Raw genomic sequence first — 25,056 nt, 5'->3', positions numbered from 1 at the left:
GCTGAACGTACAGTTGGAGGTGGCGTCTTTCAGGTGAGACATTAAACCAAGGCCCCATTTGCCCTTTCAGGTGGTTGTAAAAGATCCCATGGCATTATTTCAAAGAAGTTGGGGGTTGGGGTGAGAGTCCTGGCAGTGTGCTGGCACAATATTTATCTCTCAACCAATATCACCAAAATAGATTCCCACTTTTTTGTTTATGGGATCTTGTTGTGTACAATTTGTCTACTGGATCTCCTACATTACAAAGTGAGTGCACTTCAAAAGCACACCACTGGTTGTAAAGCATTTGGATAACTTCAGGTTGTGAAAAGTGCTATATAAATGCAAATCTCTTTTTTCGTTTGAATTTCCTCTCACCTATATTTCAGGTTCTAGATAATCCCACTGAAGACCATCTACACATGGGTATGTGATTGATTTTCTTAGACCTCATAATGTTTTATTTTGACATTTACTCATGACACACTAATGCTGTTGTGTTGCACCGCACAGTGTCAATCTGATAAAAATGATACCTGCTTCCTGCACTCTGTTGTTCTGTGAGGTAATGGCCACACCTAGTTCCAAGATGGCAGCCCTGGGACAACATCCTGAGGAATTTGTAGCATCTACTTAAATAAAAAGCAGAGCTGGAATTCTGCAGGGGCTCCTCTGCCGATGTGCCCTCTCGGTCCCTCAGACGATGTGCCCTCTCGGTCCCTCAGACGATGTGCCCTCTCGGTCCCTCAGACGATGTGCCCTCTCGGTCCCTCAGACGATGTGCCCTCTCGGTCCCTCAGACGATGTGCCCTCTCGGTCCCTCAGACGATGTGCCCTCTCGATCCCTCAGATGTTTTCTCTTGGTCTCTGCGATATTTCCTCCGGGTCTCCTGATTATAACCTCAGCAGGAGGCCAGGTTGGTGGTAGTGGAGGGGTGTTGTTGGTGGGGGATCTCAAATGCCGAGAGGCTGAGAGAACACCTACAATGTTTTAGGGGCAGAGTGATTGTGTAGAATTTAAGCAGTGATTTAGAATACATGTGGTATTGATATTATTGAGTCTGTTGAGCTGTCCAGCAATCCTTTCATATTGTTTCTTAACTTGGTAATGTGATGTTGTCACTTAAAGTTGGTAAACATTGTCACATCCTGAAAACCTGTCACTCAACTGCTTTGACTCAGCACAGATTCACCAGAATAATACCGGGGGTTATAGGGTTAAATTACAACAACAGGTTGTATAAGGTTGGCTTGTATTCCCTTGAGTTGAGAAGATTGAGGAGTGATCTAATCAAGGTGTTTAAAATAATAAAGAGATTCTATGGGGCAGAAAAGAATAACTATTTCCTCTCCTGGGTGATTCCAGAGAAGCGGACATCGCTGAAAATTAGAGCAAGGCAGTCCAAGAATTATCACAGAATCACACAGTGCGGAAGAGGCCCTTCGGTCCATCGAGTCTGCACCGACACGTGAGAAACTCCTGACCTACCTACCTAATCCCATTTACCAGCACTTGGCCCGTAGCCTTGAATGTTATGACGTGCCAAGTGCTCATCCAGGTACTTTTTAAAGGATGTGAGGTAACCCGCCTCCACCACCCTCCCAGGCAGCGCATTCCAGACCATCACCACCCTCTGGGTAAAAATGTTTTCCCTCACATCCCCCCTAAACCTCCTGCCCCTCACCTTCAACTTATGTCCCCTTGTGACTGACCCTTCAACTAAGGGGAACAGCTGCTCCCTATCCACCCTGTCCATGCCCCTCATAATCTTGTGCACCTCGATCAGGTCGCCCCTCAGTCTTCTCTGCTCCAACGAAAACAACCCAAGTCTATCCAACCTCGCTTTATAACTTAAATGTTTCATCCCAGGCAACATCCTGGTGAATCTCCTCTGCACCCCCTCCAGTGCAATTACATCCTTCCTATAATGTGGCGACCAGAACTTCACACAGTATTCCAGCTGTGGCCTCACCGAGGTTCCATACAACTCCAACATGACCTCCCTACTTTTGTAATCTATGCCTCGATTGATAAAGGCAAGTGTCCCATATGCCTTTTTCACCATCCCACTAACATGCCCCTCCGCCTTCAGAGATCTATGGACACACACGCCAAGTCCCTTTGTTCCTCAGAACTTCCTAGTGCCATGCCGTTCATTGAATACTTCCTTGTCAAATTTCTCCTTCCAAAGTGTATCACCTCACACTTTTCAGGGTTAAATTCCATCTGCCACTTATCTGCCCATTTGACCATCCCGTCTATATCTTCCTGTCACCCAAGACACTCAACCTCACTGTTAACCACCTGGCCAATCTTTGTGTCATCCGCACAATCACTTTTTCATTTGTAAGGAAACATAGGAACTGTCTCCCCCAAAGGGCTGTAGACGCTGAAGTCAATTGGAGCTTCCAAGGCTGGATCAATAGACTTTTATTGGGTTAACTGTATGAAGGGATATGGAGTAAAGGCGGGTAAATGGATTTGAGGTGCAGATTGTTGCTCCCACCCTCAAGAGGAAGCTCACTTACCCAACATTTACCCATCCCTCCACATTGGGAAAGTGGTGGGGCAAGGGCAGGGGGAACCATGGAATTTCCCAACCTCCTGATTAGAGTATTGACAATTCCAGCAACTTGCAGCTGGTGAGGTAGCAGCACAAACTCCATTGATGCTAAAACTATACAAGGCACTAGTTAGACCATACCTAGAACACTGTGAATAGTTTTGGTCCCTTTATCTAAGGAAAGATATACTGGCATTGGAGGCAGTCCAGAGAAGGTTCACTAGGTTGATCCTGGGTGTGGAGGGATTTCCTTAGGAGGAGAGGTTGAGTAGGCTGGGCCTGTACTCCTTGGAGTTTAGAAGAGTTAGAGGCGACCTTATTGAAACATATAATATTCTTAGGAGGCTTGACAGGGTAGATGCTGAGAGGTTGTTTCCCCTTGTGGGAGAGTCTAGGACCAGAGGGCATAATCTCAAAGTAAGAGAGTGCCCTTTTAAGACAGAGTGAGGAAGAATTTCATCTCTCAGAGGGTAGTCAATCTGTGGAACTGTTTACCGCAGAGGGCTGTAGAGGTTGGGTTGTTAAGTGTATTCAAGGGAGAGATAGACAGATTTTTAATCAGTAAGGGAATCGAGGGTTATGGGGAAAAGGCAGGAAAGCGGAATTGAGGATTATCAGATCAGCCATGGTCTCACTGAACGGTGGAGCAGACTCGATGGGCTGAATGGCCTACTTCTGCTCCTACGTCTTATGTTCCCGTTGGAGGGAGAGAGCCTAACCATCCCTCCATTCAGTCTTCTGTTGGTGGTGTTAGTCCCATTCACACCTCCAAGTCAGAAAAGATCAGGGGATCAAGACCTATTTCAGAGATTTGAACCTTTTATCCAGTGCTGTACCGAAAGAGTGCTGCAGTGTCCTTCAGATGGTTAAACCGTGGTCCCAGCTGCTCTCTCAGGTGAGTGTAAACTTTCCCATGGCTGTATTTTGTAGATGAGTAGGGGTGTTATCCCTGGTGTCCTGGCCAATATTTATCCCTCAACCAATGTCACTAAAACAAATTATCCGGCCATTATCACACTGCTGTTTGTGGGAGCTTGCTGTGCATAAATTGGTTTCCACCAATGACATTGCAGCTGTGACTGCACTTCAGAAACACTTCACTGGTTGTTAAATGTTTTGGAACCCCCCCTGTGGTCATGAAAAATGAGGCTTTATTTTCCTGTCATACTGCCTTCTCCTGTTTTGGTGCATCTGGCTTTAGTTTTCCTCTTTTCTCTGTCAGCTCTTCATTATCCTGGAGTCTTTGGGTATTGAACTTGTACTTTGCCAGTATCACAAAATGGGTGATGGTGGATTGTGCACCCAATATACATGCTTTGCTTTGGGTGGGTAGCGAATCATTACCGCCTGCATCACACCCTCACCAAAGCTGAATTCTGTCCCCTTTATGTCAAGGGTTTGGCGTTTCCATTTTTCTAGGAAGAGAGAATGACAGCCAGGTCGGGTGTAACCAGCCTGCTTCCATAGACACTTACAGGCAGGGTAAATCCCGGAACTCCCGTTGTTTTGTGCAGAATTGGTGGTGAAATTTTGGTTTCCAAGGTTCCTTCCGACAATTTTTTTAGTCCTGATTTGAAAGTTTGGACAGCTCTCTCAGCGAGTCCGTTTGATGCTGGGTTGTAAGGCTCAGTTTGGATGTTTTTAATGCCGTTTAGATTGGTGACGGTCTGAAATTCAGCACTTGTAAATACAGCCCCACTGTCTAATACAACAACGTTGGGCAGTCCATGAGTTGAAAAGCATTGGCGTAACCTTCCGATGGCAGCGGGCGACGCAGGTGATTTCACCCCCAAAATCTCCATCCATTTTGAGCGTGTATCGATTGTGAGCAAAAACACTGTGCCTAGGAATGGAGCCACGGAGTCTATACAGATCCACACCCATGGTCGGCCAGGCCATTCCCAAGGGTGTAGTGGGGCTGCGACTGGCAACTTTTATCGCAGTTGGCAGTGTTGACACTGCTTGACTAACTTCTCGATATCTGCGTCTATACCAGGCCGCCACACATAACTCCTGGCGAGCATTTTCATTTTAGAAACGCCAGGGTGAATGCTGTGTAATTTAGTTAGGAGCAGATCCCTGCCTGGTACAGGAACGACTATTCTTGCTGCCCAGAGTATGACCCTGACAACTCAATTCGTATTTGCGGGTAAAATATGGCTTCATTTCCCTGGAGACTGGCTCATTTAACCATCCTGTAAGTATCTGGTCTCTCACTTTGGACAGAAGCAGATCTCGATTGGTCCAGTTCCTGATCTGCTTCGTGCAGACAGGTGAAGTGCCTAAAAAATTCAATGCAAGAATAGTTTCTTGGGGTACAGGAGCACACGAGATGCTTTCTTGCGAGGGTAGGTGGCTAAGGGTATCTGAATTTGCTACGTGTATCCCAGGTCAGTACTTGAAAGTGTATTCATAGGTGAACAGAATTAATGCCCACCGCTGAATTCCTGCTGAGGCTATCGGCGGGTTAGCCTTGTCTTCTTTAAAAAGGCCCAAAAGTGGTTTATGATCGGAGATGATAGTCATGTGCCTGCCAAGTAAGTACTGGTGGACTTTATAACTCAGTCCTTCCTCCTCAATCTGCGAATAACCTCTTTCAGCCACTGAGAGGGTTCTTGATACATAACCTATTGGCCACTCCGAACCGTCGTCCATTTCATGGGACAACACTGCACCAACGCCATATAGAGAGGTGTCACAGGTCAGTATCAATTCTTTAGATGGGGCGAAATGCACTAACAAGGTTAAGGAGTGCAGCAGGTGTTTTACTCTGTCGAAGGCTGCCTTTCAGGACCAATGATGGTGTTCATCCAGCAGGATGTGCAAGGGGGCCAGTACTGTCAATAAGTTGGGTAAAAATCATCCGCAGTAGTTTACCATCCCTAAAAATGATTTGAGTTCGGTGATATTTGTGGGGGAAGGCTTGATCGACTTAACCTTTCTTCCACAGGGTGTAATTCTTGTGCATCTACATGCTGCCCCAGATAGGTAACCTCGGTGGCTTGGAAAGTGCATTTCTCCTTTTTTAGGTGGACTCCAGTTTCCAGAAATCTTTTTAAGACCTCTCTAAATTTGCTAAATGCTCAGCCTCTGTCAATCCATTAATGTGGACATTGTCAAGGTATAGTGCAAGCAGTGGTAATCCCTGTAGCAAACTCTCCATCATCCTTTGAAATATTGCACATGGCGAGGACATTCCAATAGGTAGGCGTGTACACTGGAACAGGCCTTTGTGTGTGTTTATTGTAACACCCACAGGATGTGTTATCCAACTCGAGTTGCTGGTACGCGTGGCTCATATCCAATTTAGGATTGACCTCCTGCCAGCTTTGTGTGCAAGTCTTCAATTCTTGGAATTAGATATTTATCCAACTTGGCCGCCTGATTAACTGTTAGATTATAATCACCGCAAATGCGGACGGTCTTATCCGGTTTCAGTACAGGGACGATAGATGCTGCCCATTCCGAATATTGAACGGGCTGTGTGATGCCTAGTTCCTCCAACCTGTTTAACTCAGCATCCACTTTTTCTCTTAAGGCATTTGGTATTAGTCTTGCCTTAAAAAAATCGGGGCATTGCCTCTGGATCAACATGAATCTTGGACTGCAAGCCTTTGATTTTTCCTAATTTGTTGCGAAAGATGCTATCGTATTTTTTTAACAATTCTACCAGTCCTCCAGCCCGCACTGGAAAAATTTCAGAACAGTTTAACTTGATATGTTTTAGTCAGTCACGGCCCAGAAGGCTTGGTCCTTCCCCAGTCACTATTATTACTGGGAGCTGGACTGACTTGCCCATAGCTCACAGGTACCATGATGGTGCCTTTTACTTTTATGGCTTCTCCCGTGTAAGTCTTCAACTGGGCAGAAGTTCTCTCCAGGCTTAAGGTTGAGTACCTTCTCTCAGGTACTGAAATGTGTGCTCATCCAACACTGTGGCTGATGTCCCTGTGTCCGCCTCCATAACTAAAGGCTTCCTGTTCATGTGGAGTGTGACAGTAATAGGGTCTGCCTTGACTGCTTGAAGATTAAAAAGAGAGTGAATGTCAGAATCAGTTATTTCAGGCTCTTTCACATTATGTATTTCTAACATCTTTGCGGCTTCTTCTGTGGTTTTGGTGCCGCGCCTGGCTGCAGGTTCCTGCCCTAACTGGTAAACGGCACCATTATGCAAGCTCTGTAGCTCCTGCGAATCTCTTTCAGCACTTTCCATGGCCGGTGCTATCTCCATTGCTCGTTTAAAATTTATATCAGCTTCTGCCAGCAATTGATGCTGAATGGCATCATTGCACACGCCAAACCAATCCCGTAGCATGTCATTCAAGGTCGCTCCAAAATCACAACGCTCCGACAATTGCTTCAACTTAGCAACATAAGTCTCGATCGATTCACCTGGGGTCCTCACCCTCGTATTAAATTAGAATCTTCGCATAATGACCGATGGTTTGGGCTGAAAATGGCTCTTCACTAAATCCATGAACTCACTGAATGATTTAGAGTCGGTCGAGCTTGGGGCTGTGAGACTGCGAATAAGGTTGTAGGTTTGACTCCCACAGAGGCTCAAGAGAATCGCTTTGCGTCCTCCCCTATTTCATTGGCCTGGAGATAAAACCCCAGGCACTCTATGTATTGAGTCCAGTCCTCCGTGGAGGAATCAAATGGGTCGATCCTCCCAAAGGGAGGCATCCTGGTGAGTATATATTCTTTTCCTTCTTTAAAACAAGGTACCCACAATCATAGGGCAAGAGGCAGCACCAGGATCATTTATCCTTGTCGCCAGATGTACTACCGAAAAGTTTCTTTGGTTGAACAACAAACCTTATTTACAGAGTGCTGGATTAGCTGCAGGCCTCCAGCAAGGCTACAACTAGGAAAACTCTACCCCTTATAAACTTCCCCGCGCTCAGTGTTGATTGACTGTTCTGACCATGTGACCCTTACTCCATAACGCTGGCCTAAAGGCAACAATCATCAATGGGTCCAAACCACACTTTGTGACATTATGAAGTAATGAATAGGCAAACAGGTAATAAACACTTCAAGAAATATTGAGCACCTTAATAAGTGAGAGGAGGTGTCAGCTGTGGCTCAGTTCACAGCACCCTCGCCTTTGAATCAGAAGGTTGTGGGTTCATGTCCCACTCCCGGAAACCAAGAACTGTGAATGTACTCGAAAGAGTTACTTGCGATCTGTTGATAACTCGAAAGAGTTACACCATGAGAAAAAAAAATTTAATAAGTGAGAGAATGAACTCGTGTATCAAGTTCATCTGTCTGTTAGGTTAACAAGTGTATTCACCTGTTTAATGTTGTCACATGGGCTTGTTAACATGATTACTGCCTGCTTCTGGGCTGATTATGCTTATTTGTTCAATACTTGTTAATATCCTCAATATTTATCAAGCATTTTTTATCATGTCCAATATTTGTAAGTGTCTTCAATATTTATTCAAGTGCTTATTAACTGCTAAAGAGTTATCTGTTTGTGTGTTCATTACTTGTTAACATTCTGGATATTTATTTACATGTTAGATACTTGTCTATGTGTTTGTTACTTGTGAATATGTTTGATATGTTTGATTCATCCTAACATGCTCGTTATAAACATCACAGCTCAAAAAGCTGTGAAGTTGATATTTAGCCAGTAAAAATCTACAGTTTTTATAATTTGCTTCCACATTCAAATTTGGTGGGAGCGAGGAGGAAACAGGAAAAAGATAAGGGAAATGTTAAAACAATTCTAAAAGGAAAATCGAAATATCTGAAGAAGTAGATTAGGTGAAATTATATAGAAAATTAGAGTTAAAATTATTAAAATCTTAAGTTTGTTCCTGTATAAAACAGAATCCATTGCTACATTCTTGTTTGAATTTCTATATTCATTTGTTCATTTTCTTTTTCTTCCCCTTTCAGTCTTTGAACTCATGAGTAAAGGGTAAGTCTTGAATCATTAATAACCCAGCTATTTTTTAGAGCTTGCTGTTGTTGCTGACCTAACTCTCCTATTCTATCCAATGTGTTTTCTCTACTATTTAGCCCCGTGATGGAGGTGCCAACTGATCATTTCTTCTCAGAGCAACAGGCACATTTCTACTTTAGAGATATCATCCTGGGCATCGAATACCGTGAGTGTTAAATACTTCGTTCCCATAGCAACAGCCAGACTGCACATTTGATTTTAATCGCCCAAGCAGTACCTTCTGATGTGGCTGCTGTTTTACCCCAACAATCAGATTATTTTGTGCTTAAACTTTTGATGTCATTTTTAGCCACCACAGTTAACAATTCTAAACAATTTGAAACTATGGCAACAGATTTGGGCGATTGAAGATACCATTTTGAAATGTTTTTCAAGGAAGCTTTTTTTTCTGCCTTTTACTCATTTCGCATTTTGAAACCGTCACTGTTCAGAAGACATAAAAATTGGTTTAAGTTCACAAATTTGTGTTTTGGGTGTTGCATTTACGTACATATATGTATATGTAGTAAAATTAAAGCTCAGAAGGAGGCCATTCAGCCTGTCAAATCCGCACCAGTTCTTTCAAAGAAACTCCAGTTAGTCCCACTCCCACGCTCTTTCCCCACTTCCCGACAATTATTTCTATATGAAAAAATTCTACTCTGTCACTTATTACTGCTGAAACAGTTCATTAGGCAGTAACTGCTGACTGGTGCCTTCCTCAGTAGGTTTTTCCATGCATGTTAGCGAGGTCATTCTAACAAGGAGGACATCACAGCTGAGTCCAAACAGGTCCTCATCCACACCACCCACAGGGACCACTAGATAGCATTGTAACCAGCAGCAGCTAACCTGCCTAATCAGAGCCCCTCTGGATTAAGATTGGCTATAAACTTTAAGCAGTAAAGTTTATGAGGCAAAACACCCAGCAAAGAGCTTCACTCAAAGAGGGTGTGGATCGGGAATCCAAGCACAGAGGCCACAGCATGCTGGGTGACTGGAGATCAGAGCTGCTGACCTGTGTCTTTCATTCTGAGCCTGTGGAGAGCTCTCCAGCTGGAGCCCAGCCTCGCACTGCTTACCCTGTAGTCCTTTCTCTGTCATATACCTGTGCTCGGGATCCTAGAATCAGTTCCCAGTCAGGGTTTTATGCCACTCATTTGCCCAAAGAGGTTTGGATTTTTTACATTTAGTGACGCAAAGAAGAAAATGCAAACGTGGCAAGATATTTTGCACTTTGCATTTAAAAGGGAGAATTTTCTGACCTGGGCGTGTTGCTTACAGTTGAATGGATATGAATGGGTTTTGCACTAATGTGAGTAAACAAGTCCTATTTATACCCAAATATCACAGCAAACAAACTAACGGAACAGAGAAAAAGGAAGAAATTGCATTTATATAGCACCTTTCACAAGCTCGAGATGTCTCAAGGCCAATGAAGTATTCTGAAGCGCAGTTACTGCTTTAACACAACAGGCAATTTGCAATCTCGCAGAAGCAGCAATGAGATAAATGAAAATAAGGGAAGAATGTGTGAGTTCAATATTGGAATTTGTTCCAATTACAGCCCCACTTCACCTGAGGGCAACCCTTAGTCCTGACCCCATGGACTGCATTTTACATGCCACCGCCGGGTGTGTTTTGGCGGGGTGGGGGGGGGGCACATAAAAGTAGGGTGGGTGTCCCCCCACTACCTTCCCACCCACCCCCGAGCTCACCCCCATAACACAGGAATGGGCAGCCTGCCCACCATATTTAAATAAATAAATAATCACGGGTCAATTAGGCTTCTTACCAAGCAAATTGACCCTGATAATACCCTGCCCATGGCATAAAACATTTGGCGTGGGCAGATGGGCGGGGGCAGGCAGCCTGATTTATCCCCTACCTTCTTCAAAGGGCAGGCAGGAAGAGTGGGTTCAATCTTTGGGGGCTGCCCTTTGCAGATTGTGGTGCAGTCTGCCTAAGATTGGACCCCCCCCCCCCACCGCCCTCTTTTCCTAACCCCCTCAGCCTTAAACCCAAACTCCACCACCCGCACCCACCCACCCACTCCCCCCCGGCACTACCCAAGCCCTCGGCTTACCAGCTTCGGGGATCCATGGGCTCAGTGTCATATTTTGTTTTATAATGCTCCTGTGAAGCACTTTGGGGTGTTTTATTATGCTAAAAGTGCTTTATAAATATAGGATGTTGTCTTGTTGTTGGTGTAAACATGGTGAGCCTTGGTAGCACCACTCAAAGCTGCACTATTAGGTCAGATTATTCTTCCTTAACAACAACAACTTGAATTCATATAGCTACTTTAACATCGTAACACCCCAAGGCGCTTCATAGGAGCAATATCAGACAAAACTTACACCAAGCCACATAAGGCAATATTAGGACAGATGACCAAAAGCTTGTTCAAAGAGGTAGAATTTAAGGAGCGTGTTAATGGAGCTGAGAGGTATCACAGTATCTTTACAGTGCAGAAGAAGACCATTCAGCCCATCGAGTCTGCACTGGCTCTCTGAAAGAGCATTCCACCTAGTCCCACTCCCCTGTCTTATCCCTGTAACCTTGCACATTCTCTCTTTTCAGATACACATCCAATTCCCTTTTGAATACCTCGATCGAACCTGCCTCCACCACCCTCTCAGGAAGTTTGTTCCAGACTCCAACCACCCTCTGGGTGAAAATAAATTTCCCCACACCACATTTACTCCTTTTGCCAATTATTTTGAATCTGTGCCCCTGGTTCTTGATGCTCTCTTGAGTGGAAACAGTTTCTCTCTATTTACTCTGTCCATACCACTCAGGACCTTGAACACCTCTATCGAGTCTCCTCTCAGCCTTCTTTTCTCCAAGAGAAACAGTCCCAACCTCTCCAATCTATCCTCATAGCTACAGTTCTTCATCCCTGGAATCATTCTGGTGAATCTCCTCTGCACTCTCTCCAATTCCTTCACATCCTTCCTCAAGTATGGCACCCAGAACTGGATGCAGTACTCCAGATGAGCCTAACTAGTGTCTTATACAAGTTCAACATGACCTCCTTACTTTTGTACTCAATGCCCCTATTAATAAAGCCTAAGATACTATATGCTTTATTAACTGCTTTCAACATGCCCTGCCATCTTCAATGATCTATGTACATATAGGCACTGAGGTCAGACTGACTGGCCTGTAGTTGCCAGTTTTATCCTTGCATCCCTTTTTGAACAGGGCGTAATATTCACAGTTCTCCAGTCCTCTGGCACCTCCCCTGTGTCTAGGTAAGACTGGAAGATTATCACTAGTGCCTCTACTATTTCCACTCTCATTTCCCTCAGTACCCTTGGATGCATCTCATCTGGTTCTGGCACCTTATCTATTTTAAGTAAAGATAGCCTCTCTAAAATCTCCTTTCTCTCAATTCTACATTCTCCTGGTGTACCAGTTACCTCCTCTCCCACCTTGGCCTGGGTAGTAAGTTCTCCCTTTGTAAAGACAGGTGCAAAGTATTTGTTCAACACCTTCGTTATTTCTCCAGCCTCCAAATGCAAGTCCCCTTTTCTCGTCCCTAATCGTCCCTACTCTCTCTTTTACCACCCTTTTATTATTTACATGCTTATAGCAAACCTTGGGATTCCCTTTTATGTTCACTCCTAGCTTCTTTTCATGCTTTCCCCTTGCTTTTGTTATTAGTTTTTTCACTTCCCCTCTGATCCTTCTATATTCAGCCTGATTCTCCATTGTATTTTCTACCTGACATCTGCTGTACGCACACTTCTTCCTTTTCATCTTTACTTCTATCTCTCTCGTCATCCAGGGCGCTCTGGATTTATTTGTCCTACCTTTCCCCTTCAGGGGAATATACCTTGACATTGCTTGCAATACTTTCAGCCACCGTCTTTTCTGCCAACATTTGATTCCAACTCACTCGACTCAGATGCATTCTCATCCCATCGAAATTGACTTTCCCCCAATTAATTATCCCTGCTCTGGATTGTTCTCTGTCCTTTTCCATGATTAACCTAAACCTTATGACACAATGGTCACTGCCCCCTAGAGGCTCTCCCACTGATATTTGATCCACTTGGGCCAACACATTCCCCAGAATCAGGTCCAATAGTGCATGTCCTCTCGTTGGACTGGAAACATACTGCTGTAGAAAATTATCTTGAACTCTTGCCTCTCTTATGAAGGAACTCTTGCCTCTCTTGTCCTTTTGACATTTAGGGAGGGAATTTCAGAGCTTAGGACCTAAGTACCTAGAGCTATCAGCAATGGAGTGATTAATCTCAGCGACGTGTAACAAGCTAGCATTGGAGGAGAAGCATCTTAGAGAGCTGTGGGACTGGAGGATGTTACAGAGATAGGAAGGGTTGAGGCCATGGAGGCACTTGAACATAAAGAGGAGAATTTTAAATTTGAAGCATTGGTGGACTGGGAGATTATGTTGGTCAGCGAGCACAGGAGTGATGGTTGAATGGGATTTGGTGGGAGTCAGGACAAGGACAGCAGTGATTTGGATCAGCTCAAGTTTACAGAGGGTGTGAGGTGGGAGAGCAGCCAGGAGAGCAAAGGCATGGATGAGAGATTCAGCAGCAGCCAGGCCTGGACAGGGGTGGAGGTGGGTGATGTTATGCAGATGGAAATAGGCAGTCTTGATATTGACATTCAATCTCCCACTCATGATATCAAGATGAGTGAGATTATCGCATTATGTAACTGCAATTTGTACACACTTTCGCTATAGGAGGTTATATTTCACTATGGAATGGCTGCATTCCTAGTGGGGAATTTTTCCTATGGTGGGCAGGCTGGGCTGGAGCAGGTGGGGGCGGGCACGGAGCTGATCACCGCCTGCGATCGGCTGCACGCCACCATTTTACTTGGGCGGGCCAATTAAGGCCCACACAGCGTAACACGCAGCCAGTAGTGCTCAGCACTACCTGTGCGGGCGGGGGGAGGAGGGAGAGCCGGGGCCTGCGCAGCAATCTCCCTGAGGCATGGAGCTGCCTCAGGGAGATTGAATGGATTATAAAACATTTTAATAAATAAAGTAAAAATTTAGTTAAATATGTCCCCTCATATGACAGTGTCACATGAACTGGGACATGTTTGTGAAGTATAGAACATTTATTTATTTTATAAAACCTTCAGGAAATCTCATCCCGCCCGTGGATGAGGTTTCCTGAAAAATGCGAAGGCCGCTTGGGGTCTTCACCTGCCCACCAACCTTAAGGTTGAATGGGCAGCGTTGAGAATTAGCTTAATTACTTTGTTAATGGCCTTAATAGGCGGCTGACAGTTCGGCGGGTGCACAGCCTCCTCCGGCGCTCACCTGCCGAGCGAAATATTGAAATGACGTCGGGACACACGCCCGACATCACTGTGCGTCATTTTAGACGTCGGCAAGTTGGACCCGCTCCCCGCACGCTAACCGGAAGATTCAGCCCCTACAGTTTGCTGGACTTGCATTTTAGATATTTCCTGTGATCCGGCATTCATTCTGATGTTTCTAACAGCCTGTTAGACCATTCGCAGATGTCATCCTCAAGAGGTTTCTCTTGTGACTGCTTCAGATGAGGTGCATTGTACGTCATATCCTGCCCGCCTCTGACATTCACAGAGTTAATTTTATGAATTTGCGATCCATGGAGGAATGTTGTCCGCCAGGAACAGTTGGGAAAGTGGGCACAAATTTGGAAAATTTACTCCATAATGTACCATAAACATCAGGAATTTCCTTGGGCCGGTGGGGGATGGTTCTCCCCATTATCCACCACAACTTCAGTGGAAAATGGGCAAAAACCTGGTTTCTGCTGAAGCTATGGTGTAACGGTGGAGGAAATAGGAACATTTCGGAGCATCGGACTTGGGAACAGCAGCCCTTTGAGCCTGCTCCACCATTCAATAAGATCATGGCTGGTCTGGTTGTGGTCTCAACTCCACTTTGCCCGTACATCTGCCGTATGCAGCAACAACATCAACTCAGTATATTGACTGGTCAGTAATACCTCAATAAACTAAACTCAGAAGGAAACCGGATTGGGGAATGACTTTAAGAAATGAGAAGATTGTGAAACTTGGCATTCCTGATTTATCCACGAGGCCTCACATATTTTTATTTATTCATTCACAGGATGTGGGCTTCGCTGGCTGGGCCAGCATTTATTGCCCATCCCTAATTGCCCTTGAGAAGGTGGTGGTGAACTGCCTTCTTGAACCGCTGCAGTCCCTGTGGTGTAGGTACACCCACAGTGCTGTTAGGGAGGGAGTTCCAGGATTTTGACACAGCAACAGTGAAGGAATGGTGATATATTTCCAAGTCAGGATGGTGAGTGACTTGGAGGAGAACTTCCAGGTGGTGGTGTTCCCATCTATCTGCTGCCCTTGTCCTTCTAGATGGTAGTGGTTGTGGGTTTAGAAGGTGCTGTCTAAGGAGTTCCTCAGGATAGTGTCCTAGGCCCAAACTCCTACAGTGCTTCTTGTAGATGGTACACACTGCTGCTACTGTACGTTGGTGGTGGAGGGAGTGAATGTTTGTGGATGTGGTGCCAATCAAGTGGACTGCTTTGTCCTGGATGGTGTCAAGCTTCTTGAGTGTTGTTGGAGCTGCACTCATCCAGGCAAGTGGGGAGTCTTCCATCACACTCCTGACTTGTGCCTTGTAGTTGGTGGATAGGCTTTGGGGAGTCAAGAGGTGAGTTACTCACCACAGGATTCCCAGCCTCTGACTTGCTCTTGTGGCCACAATCAGTTCAGTTTCTGGTCAATGGTAACCCCCAGGATGTTGATAGTGGAAAATTCAACAATGGTAATGCTATTGAAAGGCATGGGGCGATGGTTAGATTCTTTCTTGCTGGAGATGGTCATTGCCTGGCACTTGTCTGGTGCGAATGTTACTTGCCACTTGTCAGCCCAAGCCTGGATATTGTCCAGGTCTTAATGCATTTGGACATGGACTGATTAAGTATCTGAGGAGTCGGGAATGGTGCTGAACATTGTGCAATCATCAGCGAACATCCTCACTTCTGACCTTATGATGGAAGGAAGGTCATTGATGAAGTAGCTGAAGAGTTTGGGCCTAGGACACTATCCTGAGGAACTCCTGCAGTGATGTCCTGGAATTGAGATGATTGACCTCCAACAACCACAACTATCTTCCTTTGTGCTAGGTATGACTCCAGCCAGTGGGGAGATTCCCCCCTGATTCCCATTGAACCCAATTTTGCTAGGGCTCCTTGATGCCACACTGAGTCAAATGCTGCCTTGATATCAAAGGAAATCACCCTCGCCTCACCTCTGGAGTTCAAGTTTTTTGTCCATGTTTGAACCAAGGCTGTAATGAGGTCAGGACCTGAGTGGCCCTGGCAGAACCCTAACTGGGCAGTGAGCAGGTTATTGCTAAGCAAGAGCCGCTTGATAGCACTGTTGATAACACCTTCCATCACTTTACTGATGATGGAGAGTAGACTGATGGGGCAGTAATTGGCCGGGTTGGAGTTGCCCTGTGTTTTGTGTACAGGACATACCTGGACAATTTTCCACATAGCTGAGTAGATGCCAGTGTTGTAGCTGTACTGGAGCAATTTGGCTCGGGGTGTGGCAAGTTCTAGAGCACAAGTCTTCAGTACTATTGCTGGAATATTGTCAGGGCCCATAGCCTTTGTAGTATCCAGTGCCTTCAGGCGCTTCTTGATATCATGTGGAGTGAATTGAATTGGATGAAGACTGGCATCCATGATAAAAGCAAAATACTGCAGATGCTGGAAATCTGAAACAAAAACAAAAATTGCTGGAAAAGCTCAGCAGGTCTGACAGCATCTGTGGAGAGAAAGACAGAGTTAATGTTTTGAGTCCGTATGACTCTTCATCAGAACTAAAGTGAAATAGAAATGTGGTGAAATATGAGCTGTTTAAGGGGGTGTGGGACAGGTGGAGCTGGATAGAGAGCCAGTGATAGGTGGAGACAAAGGAGAGATTACCAAAGATGTCATAAACAAAAGGTCAAAGGAGTGTTGACGGTGGTGATATTAGCTAAAGGATGTGCTTATGGTGACATAAAGGATAGAAAGCAGGATGAGCAAGTGACAGATGACCCTAGTGGGGGTGGGGTGAGGGGAAGGGATCAAAATAGGCTAAAAGGTGGAGATAAAACAATATGGAAATAAATTATAAAAATAATAATAGAAATAGGTTGGAAAAGAAAAAAATATATATATTATAATTATTAGAAAAAAGGGTGAGGATGGAGGAGAGAGTTCATGATCTGAAGTTGTTGAACTCAATGTTAAGTCTGAAAGGCTGTAAAGTGTCTAGTCGGAAGATGAGGCGCTGTTCCTCCAGTTTGTTTTGAGCTTCACTGGAACATTGCAGCAGGCCAAGGATGGACATGTGGGCATGAGAGCAGGGTGGAGTGTTGAAGTGGCAAGCGACAGGGAGGACTGGGTAATGCTTGCAGACAGACCAAAGGTGTTCAGCAAAGCGGTCACCCAGTCTGCGTTTGGCCTCTCCAATGTAGAGGAGACCGCATTGGGAGCAACGAATGCAGTAGACTAAATTGAGGGAAGTGCAAGTGAAATTCTGCTTCACTTGAAAGGACTGTTTGGGCCCTTGGACGGGGAGGAGAGGGGAAGTAAAGGGGCAGGTGTTGCACCTTCTGCGGTTGCATGGGAAGGTGTCGTGGGAGGGGGCTGAGGTGTAGGGGGTGATGGAGGAGGGGACCAGGATGTCCCGGAGGGAACAATCCCTGCGGAATGGCAAGAGAGAGGGTGAAGGGAAGATGTGTTTGGTGGTGGCATCATGCTGGAGTTGGTGGAAATGGCAGAGGATGATCCTTTGGATGCGGGGGCTGGTGGGGTGATAAGTGAGGACAAGGGGGATCCTATCATGGTTCTGGGAGGGAGAGAAAGGTGTGAGGGCGGATGCGTGGGAGATGGGCCGGACATGGTTGAGGGCCCTGTCAACGACCGTGGGTGGAAAACCTCGGTTAAGGAAGAAGGAGGACATGTCAGAGGAGCTGTTTTTGAAGGTAGCGTCATCAGAACAAATGCGACGGAGGCGAAGAAACTGAGAGAATGGGATGGAGTCCTTACAGGAAGCGGGGTGTGAGGAGCTGTAGTCGAGGTAGCTGTGGGAGTTGGTGGTCTTGTAATGAATATTGGTGGACAGTTTACTACCAGATAAACTAGTTTTGGCAGTCACCAGTTTATGGCATCTGTGATGCTGGGGACCTCCGTAGGAGGCCGAGATGGATCATCCGCTTGGCACTTCTGGCTGAAGATTGTTGCGAATGCTTCAGCTTTGTCTTTTGCACTGATGTCCTGGGCTCCCCCATCATTGAGGATGGGGATATTTGTGGAGCCTCCTCCTCCAGTGAGTTGTTTCATTGTCCACCACCATTCACAACTGGATGTAGCAGGACTGCAGAGTTTTGATCTGATCTGTTGGTTGTGGGATTGCTTAGCTCTGGCTATCACTTGCTGCTTATGCTGTTTGGCACACAAGTAGTCCTGTGTTATAGCTTCACCAGGTTGACACCTCATTTTTAGGTATGCCTGGTGCTGCTCCTGGCATTACCTCCTGCACTCTTCATCGAACCCAGGTTGATCCTCTGGCTTGGTGGTAATGGTAGAGTGGGGGATATGCCGGGCCATGAGGTTACAGATTGTGGTTGAGTGTAATTCTGCTGCTGCTGATGGTTCACAGCGCCTCATGGTTGTCCCGTCTTGAATTGCTAGATCTGTTCTAAATCTATCCCATTTAGCATGGTGGTAGTGCCACACAACACGATGGAGGGTATCCTCAACGTGAAGGCGGGACTTCATCTCCACAAGGACTGTGCGGTGGTCACTCCTACCGATACTGTCATGGATAGATGCATCTGTGGTAGGCAGGTTGGTGAGGATGAGGTCAAGTATGTTTTTCCCTCTTGCTGGTTCCCTCACCACCTGCAGTAGACCCAGTCAACAGCTATGTCCTTTAGGACTCAGCCAGCTTGGTCTCTAGTGGTGCTACCGAGCCACTGTTGGTGATGGGTATTGAAGTCCCCCACCCAGAGTACATTCTATCCTCTTGCCACCCTCAGTGTTTCCTCCAAGTGGTGTTCAACATGGAGTAATGATTCATCAGTTAAACAGGATGGGGTGTGGGGGCACGGTACGTGGTAATCAGCAGGAGGTTTCGTTGCCCATGTTTGACCTGATGCCATGAGATTTCATGGGATCTGGAGTCAATGTTGAGGACTCTCAGGGCAACTCCCTCCCGACTATACTACTGTGCCTCCACTTCTGCTGGGGCTGTCCTGCTGGTGCCATGGATGGTGGTGTCTAGGACATGATCTGTAAGATATGATTCCATGAGGATGACTATGTCAGGCTGTTGCTTTACTAGTCTGACAGACAGCTCTCCCAATTTTGGCACTAGCCCCCAGGTGCCATGGATTTTGCAGAGTCAACAGGGCTGAGTTTGCCACTGTCGTTTCCAGGGCCTAGGTTGATGCCGGGTGGTTCATCCAGTTTCATTCCTTATTGAATTTCGAGTGGTTTGATACAACTGAGTGACTTGATAAGCCAGTTCAGAGGGCGTTTAAGAGTCAATCTGTAGTCTGCAATCACATATAGGCCAGGCCAGGTAAGGCTGCACATTTCCTTCCCTAGTGAAGGAGGTGGGTTTTTAACACAATCAGCGATGGTTTCATGGTCACCATTAGACTTTTAATACAGTTTTTAAAAAAAAAATTAATTCAAATTCCACTATCTGTGATTGTGGGATTCAAACCCAGGTCCCCAGAGCATTATTCTGGGTCTCTGGATTACTAGTCCAGTGACAATACTGCTACGCTCCCTTGAGCTGAAATCGCAGGAATGGGACTGCTGCCCACAGCTCCCCATCACTATCCCAGTGAGCTCAATGCAGCATACTCCTGCAACCTAATATCTAGGCCCCTCTGTCTCATTAAGACTTTGTTCCCAATCTCTCTGCAGTGTTCTGCACTGTACTATGAAATCAGGTATTCATCCTGTTGCTTCCATCTCCAGAAGCTTTGGTGAAGAAACAGAGGGTCAGGGGAGACAGTGGCATACTGGATATATCACTGGACTAGTAATCCAGAGGCCAGGCTAATGCTCTGGGGGCATGGGTTCAAATCCCACCATGGCAGCCAGTGGAATTTAAATTCAGTTAATAAAATCTGCAATATAAACCTAGTGACTATGACACTATCATCAATTGTCATAAAAACCCATCTGGTTCACTAATGCCCTTTAGAGAAGGAAATCTGCTGTCTTTACCTGGTCTGGCCTACATGTGACTCCAGACCCACAGCAATGTGGTTGACTCTTAACTGCTCTCTGAAATGGCCCAGCAAGCCACTCAGCAGTATTGAATTTGTAAAATGAGCCTATAAAGAGAATGCAGGTAGAACATTTAAGGGCTGTTAACATCTCAAATTCTGATGACTCATTGTGAAAAATATAATTATATAAATAAAGGAGTATTTCCTTTAAACTGATGGGAAATCTGCTATTGTCTGATCCTCTATTATAATTGTCAATTATTTAGAGAGCTCCTCACTCTGTTCTCTAACCTCCAGACTCCACTGAAAACAGGGTATTTTTTAAACAAATATCAGTGTGCTATTCTGATGGTTAACTTGTTTTACAGGAGGGTTTTGTATACTGAAGGCCAGATCAGGGCAGCAGGGAACAAGAGAAACTTCAAAATAAATGACTGAAAATTAGGGGCACTGTGAGATACTTACTACATGTCTCTCCTTTAGAGAGGACTTGTCTCTCCTTTAGAGAGGACTTGCAATGTAGTCACTGTTGTGTGTGGGACACACAACAGCTAATTTGTGCACAGCAAGCTCCCACAAGCAGCAATGTGATAATAACCAGAGAATCAGTTCTAGTGATGTTGGTTGAGGGATAAACAATCTTTATCACCGGGGAGAATTTCTCTGCTCTTCTTCAATATAGTTTCAGGGGAGCATTTACATCCACCTGAGAGGACATATGGGGCTTTGGTTTAACATCATACCTGAGAGGCAGCATCTCCAACAGTGCAGCACTCCCTCAGCAATGCATTGGATTATCAATCTGGAGTATGTGCTCGGGCCCCTAACTAGGACTTAAACTCCTGACTCTCTGACTCGAGATGGAAGCTACCCTACTGAGCCACGACTTTCAGTAAATTCTGCAGTATTCTCTCTCTTCCAGTTTTAGTCAACTTTTCAATATTACATCTGTGCCTATCCTTCTCAATCCCCTTTTCTATCATAGAGCCTCTTCAGCTAGAAGAACTGAGGGCATCCTGGCTAAGTTTGCAGATGATACAAAGATAGGTGGAGGGACAGGTAGTATTGAGGAGGCGGGGAGGCTGCAGAAGGATTTGGACAGGTTAGGAGAATGGGCAAAGAAGTGGCAGATGGAATACAACGTGGGTGAGGTCATGCACTTTGGTAGGAAGAATAGAGGCATAGACTATTTTCTAAATGGGGAGAGAATTCAGAAATCTGGAGTGCAAAGGGACTTGGGAGTCCTAGTCCAGGATTCTCTTAAGGTTAACTTGCAGGTTGAGTCGGTAGTTAGGAAGGCAAATGTAATGTTGGCATTTATTTCGAGAGGACTAGAATATAAAAGCAGGAATGTGCTGCTGAGGCTTTATAAGGCTCTGGTCAGACCACATTTAGAATATTGTGAGCAATTTTGGGCCCCATATCTTCAGGAAGGATGTTCTGGCCCTGGAGAGGGTCCAGAGGAGATTCACGAGAACGATCCCAGGAATGAAGGGCTTAACATATGAGGAACATTTGAGGACTCTGGGTCTATACTCGATGGAGTTTAGAAGGATGAGGGGGGATCTGATTGAAACTTACAGAATACTGAAAGGCCTGGATAGAGTGGACGTGGGGAAGATGTTTCCATTAGTAGGAGAGACTAGGACTCGAGGACACAGCCTCAGAGTAAAGGGAAGACCTTTTAGAACAGAGATGAGGAGAAACTTCTTTAGCCAGAGAGTGGTGAATCTATGGAATTCATTGCCACAGAAGGCTGTGGAGGCCAGGTCATTGAGTGTATTTAAGACCGAGATAGATAGGTTCTTGATTGGTAAGGGGATCAAAGGTTACGGGGAGAAGGCGGGAGAATGGGGTTGAGAAACTTATCAGCCATGATTGAATGGCGGAGCAGACTCGATGGGCCGAATGGCCTAATTTCTGCTCCTATGTCTTATGGTCTTATGGTCTAAGCAACTCTGTCATTTGCTGAGCTGCCCTATGCTGTGTAATATACCCATTTTATAACATAGCCTATGAACAACACAAAATAGCTACCCATAAGATGGTGGCCTCATTAACAGTCACCAGGCCAGGTAAGGGCTGTTGTGTTCAATTGTTGAATTGTTCTGTGTTTGATTATGTGAGCCTGATAACTGATCTGTGCTCACTGTGCTTGATTGGTTAAGCCTGAGTGTGGACTCGGAGCGCACTAAACAGAAACTGCTGGAAGCTGAGCTGTAAGCATGAGTGCAGACACTTTGTGATTCAGAGATATTTTAAAACTCTTGTAACTAAACTTAGAAACTAGTGTAAAAGCAAAATACTATGGATGCTGGAAATCTGAAACAAAAACAGAAAATGCTGGAAAAACTCAACAGATCTGGCAGCATCTGTGGAGAGAGAAACAGAGTTAACGTTTCTAGTCTGAGCTCTGAAAAAGAGTCAAACAGACTCAAAATGTTAACTCTATTTATCTCTCCACAGATACTGCTAGACCTGCTGAGTTTTTCCAGCATTTTCTGTTTTAGAAACTAGTGTCATCTCTGCATTGCTCTGAGATATATAAAATAAACAACGCAGGCCAGTGAGGCAAATCTCACATTACTTGCACTGTGTGACTACTAAACTGCTGCCAGAAAATAATTTGCAAGTGATGCCCAAATTTGGCATTTACACTGGCCAACCAGGGCACTGCTGCCTCCCAAGCAGCAGGTAAACTATTGAATCTTGGGGCAGGTCTGTGTCATTCTTCCTGTAGGAACATAGGAGGGGGCCATTTGGCTCCTCTTCTTTGTTCCACCATTCAATTAGATCCTGGTTGATTTGTGTACCTGCCTTGGTTCCATATCCCTTAATACCATCATCTCGGTTTCGAGAAATAAATTGATTCCCAGTATCCATAGCCTTTTCCTTCTTCCTCTTGAGTTCTCTGCCCAAAGGCCAGTCTGACTCACAGCACCACGACCCCCACCACAGGTAGGACAAGGAGGCAGCTCCTGAACCCACCCCAGCTGGAATGGGGATCGAACCCCGTGCTGTTGGCACCAATCTGATCCACACCAGCTGGTCAGCACTCAGCATTTAAGAGTTTTCTTCTGGTTGCATAATCGGCCTGCTGTTGTTACCATGGTGATCACTATTGAATTTATGCCTGCGAGTGTAATGTATTTATGTGCATTGCCTCCCTTTTATAAATGCTCAACACTCCCAGCTAATTAAATTACTTCAATCTTCTTTGAAACCACGATAGACAGTCTGTTATTGTGCTGCTGTGCACCATCACTGGACGGGAACCCAAATTGGCTCTTGTTTTTCAGCCAGAATTTGGGAGTGATTGCATTGAGGAAACTATAAAAATCGCAATAGGGAAAGCCCCTTGCATCAATTGAAAAATTGAATCTGCAAGGATTTCTCCATATCATTACAAAGAGTCTATCAGCTGGTGAAGCATAGAATTATGGAATGATTACAGCACAGAAGGAGGTCATTTGGCCCATCGTATCCATGACTGCTCTTTGCAAGAGAAACTCAGCTAGACCCACTCCCATGCCCTTTCCCCCAGACCTTGCAAATTGTTTTTTCTTCAGGTGTTTCTCCAATTCCCAGTTGAAAGTCACGATTGAACCTGCTACACTCGGGCAGTGCATTTCAGATCCAAGTTGCCTCATCCTGGAACCATTCTCGTGAATCTTTTCTGCACCTTCTCTAATGCCTTCACATCCTTCCTAAAGCGTGGTGCCCAGAACTGGACCTAATGCTGCAGTTGAGGCTGAACCTTCCTTTGTCTGTTGGACATGTTTCTCCCCTGGCTGTGCCTTTCTGTCTCTGTTTCTGTTCTACGTTTAGCCAGTTTTTAGTATCCTGGAATACTTTGGAGTCTCAGGGTCAGCTTCCTGCACTCCCAGGCAAAGATGATGATGCAAAGAGGGCCTCAAGCTCGGTATAATGCATACCAGAAAACTGCAGGTGCACTGCCCCTGAATCTACAAGGCTCACTGCATTGGTTTCCATCAACCTATGCAGATATATTAGGATGCACCAGATAAATAACAAATCTCTCATATAAGGTTAACGCCCTGACGCAGTCTACATTGATGAAGGACCGTCTTCCCGATAAGTCCTAAAACCAAGGCCTTATTTGCTCTCTCAGGTAATGGGTAACACGTTCCTGGCCCTATTTGAAGATTGATAGGGGAGTTCTCCCCAGTGGCCAGACAACATTTATCTCTCAACTAACTAGAGGAGGAGACTCCACAAATATCCCCAACCTCAAAACAAGAATACAGTGACATCAGTGCTAAAGATAAGGCTGAAGGATTTGCAACAATCTTCAGCCAGAAGTGCCGAGTGGATGATCCATCTCGGCCTCCTCCGATGTCCCCAGCATCATGGATGCCAGTCTTCAGCCAGTTCAATTCACGCCATGTGATATCAAGAAACGGCTGAAGGCACTGGATACTGCAAAGGCTATGGGCCCTGACAATATTCTGGCAATAGTACTGAAGACTTGTGCTTCAGAAGTTGCCACGCCCCTAGCCAAGCTGTTCCAGTACAGCTACAACACTGGCATCTACCTGGCTATGTGGAAAATTGTCCAAGTTTATCCTAAGTGTGGAGAATACCACACGTGTTGCTATTGTGTAGTAGTGGTGTGAAACAGCTAGCTTCACCTGTTGCTTACATTGTTTAGATAATTTACCCTCCCAGGGTAATCTGAGGTAGACTGGGCACTTTTACGGTCTGAAAGTGGCAGCCTTAGGCCCATTTGTGAGTTTGCGTGATATACAGCGAGCAATGATCTGATCAGGGTAGCCATTATCCCATAGGATGCCTTTGGTACATCCTATTTCAGCATCAAGCTTGCACAGTGAGCAAATAGCTCAGGCCCTATTTACGAGGTTGCCGATAAGGCCAATCTTATAGCGCATGGAACTGTAGGAATCCCAAAGTGTATATTGATCAGTGAAGGTGGGCTAGAGGTAGACAGTAGTAGAGAACGCACTAGCAGATTTCTCAACTAGTACGTCGAGGAAAAGGAGATTGTCAGACTGCTCCTTTTCAAAGATGAATTTGAGCGCAGGATGGAGCCCATTAAGGTGTGTAGGAAGTTCTTACACGCAGCTGCAGGTTCAAACATAGCAAATGTATCATGTACGTATCGGAAATACTCAAGGGATAGGAGGTTGGGGGTCATTCCATTGAAAATGTGTTTCTCATGAAAACCGACAAAAATGGAAGTGAGAGCTGGGCCTAGCGGCGATCCCATGGCAACACCATCTATTTGGGCATACAAAGTGTTA

The 25,056-nt window shown here is 45.4% G+C and overlaps 1 protein-coding gene across 5 annotated transcripts in view; it reads left to right on the top strand.

The window, feature by feature from the left end:
- The window catches only part of camkk1a (calcium/calmodulin-dependent protein kinase kinase 1, alpha a), a 218,979-nt gene that overhangs the window by 153,341 nt on the left and 40,582 nt on the right, over positions 1–25,056 (top strand). For all 5 annotated transcript variants that reach the window (XM_078548728.1, XM_078548729.1, XM_078548730.1 and 2 more), the window contains 3 exons: positions 372–408; positions 8,460–8,481; positions 8,583–8,671. In XM_078548728.1, coding sequence (XP_078404854.1) covers positions 372–408; positions 8,460–8,481; positions 8,583–8,671 — 148 coding nt within the window. The remainder of the gene's footprint in view (positions 1–371; positions 409–8,459; positions 8,482–8,582; positions 8,672–25,056) is intronic.

This window comes from Cetorhinus maximus, chromosome 9 (genome assembly GCF_964194155.1).
Source record: "Cetorhinus maximus chromosome 9, sCetMax3.hap1.1, whole genome shotgun sequence".
Taxonomy (NCBI): domain Eukaryota; kingdom Metazoa; phylum Chordata; class Chondrichthyes; order Lamniformes; family Cetorhinidae; genus Cetorhinus; species Cetorhinus maximus.
Note: the sequence above shows the minus strand (reverse complement) of the source record. Positions and strands in the feature narration are given on the sequence as shown.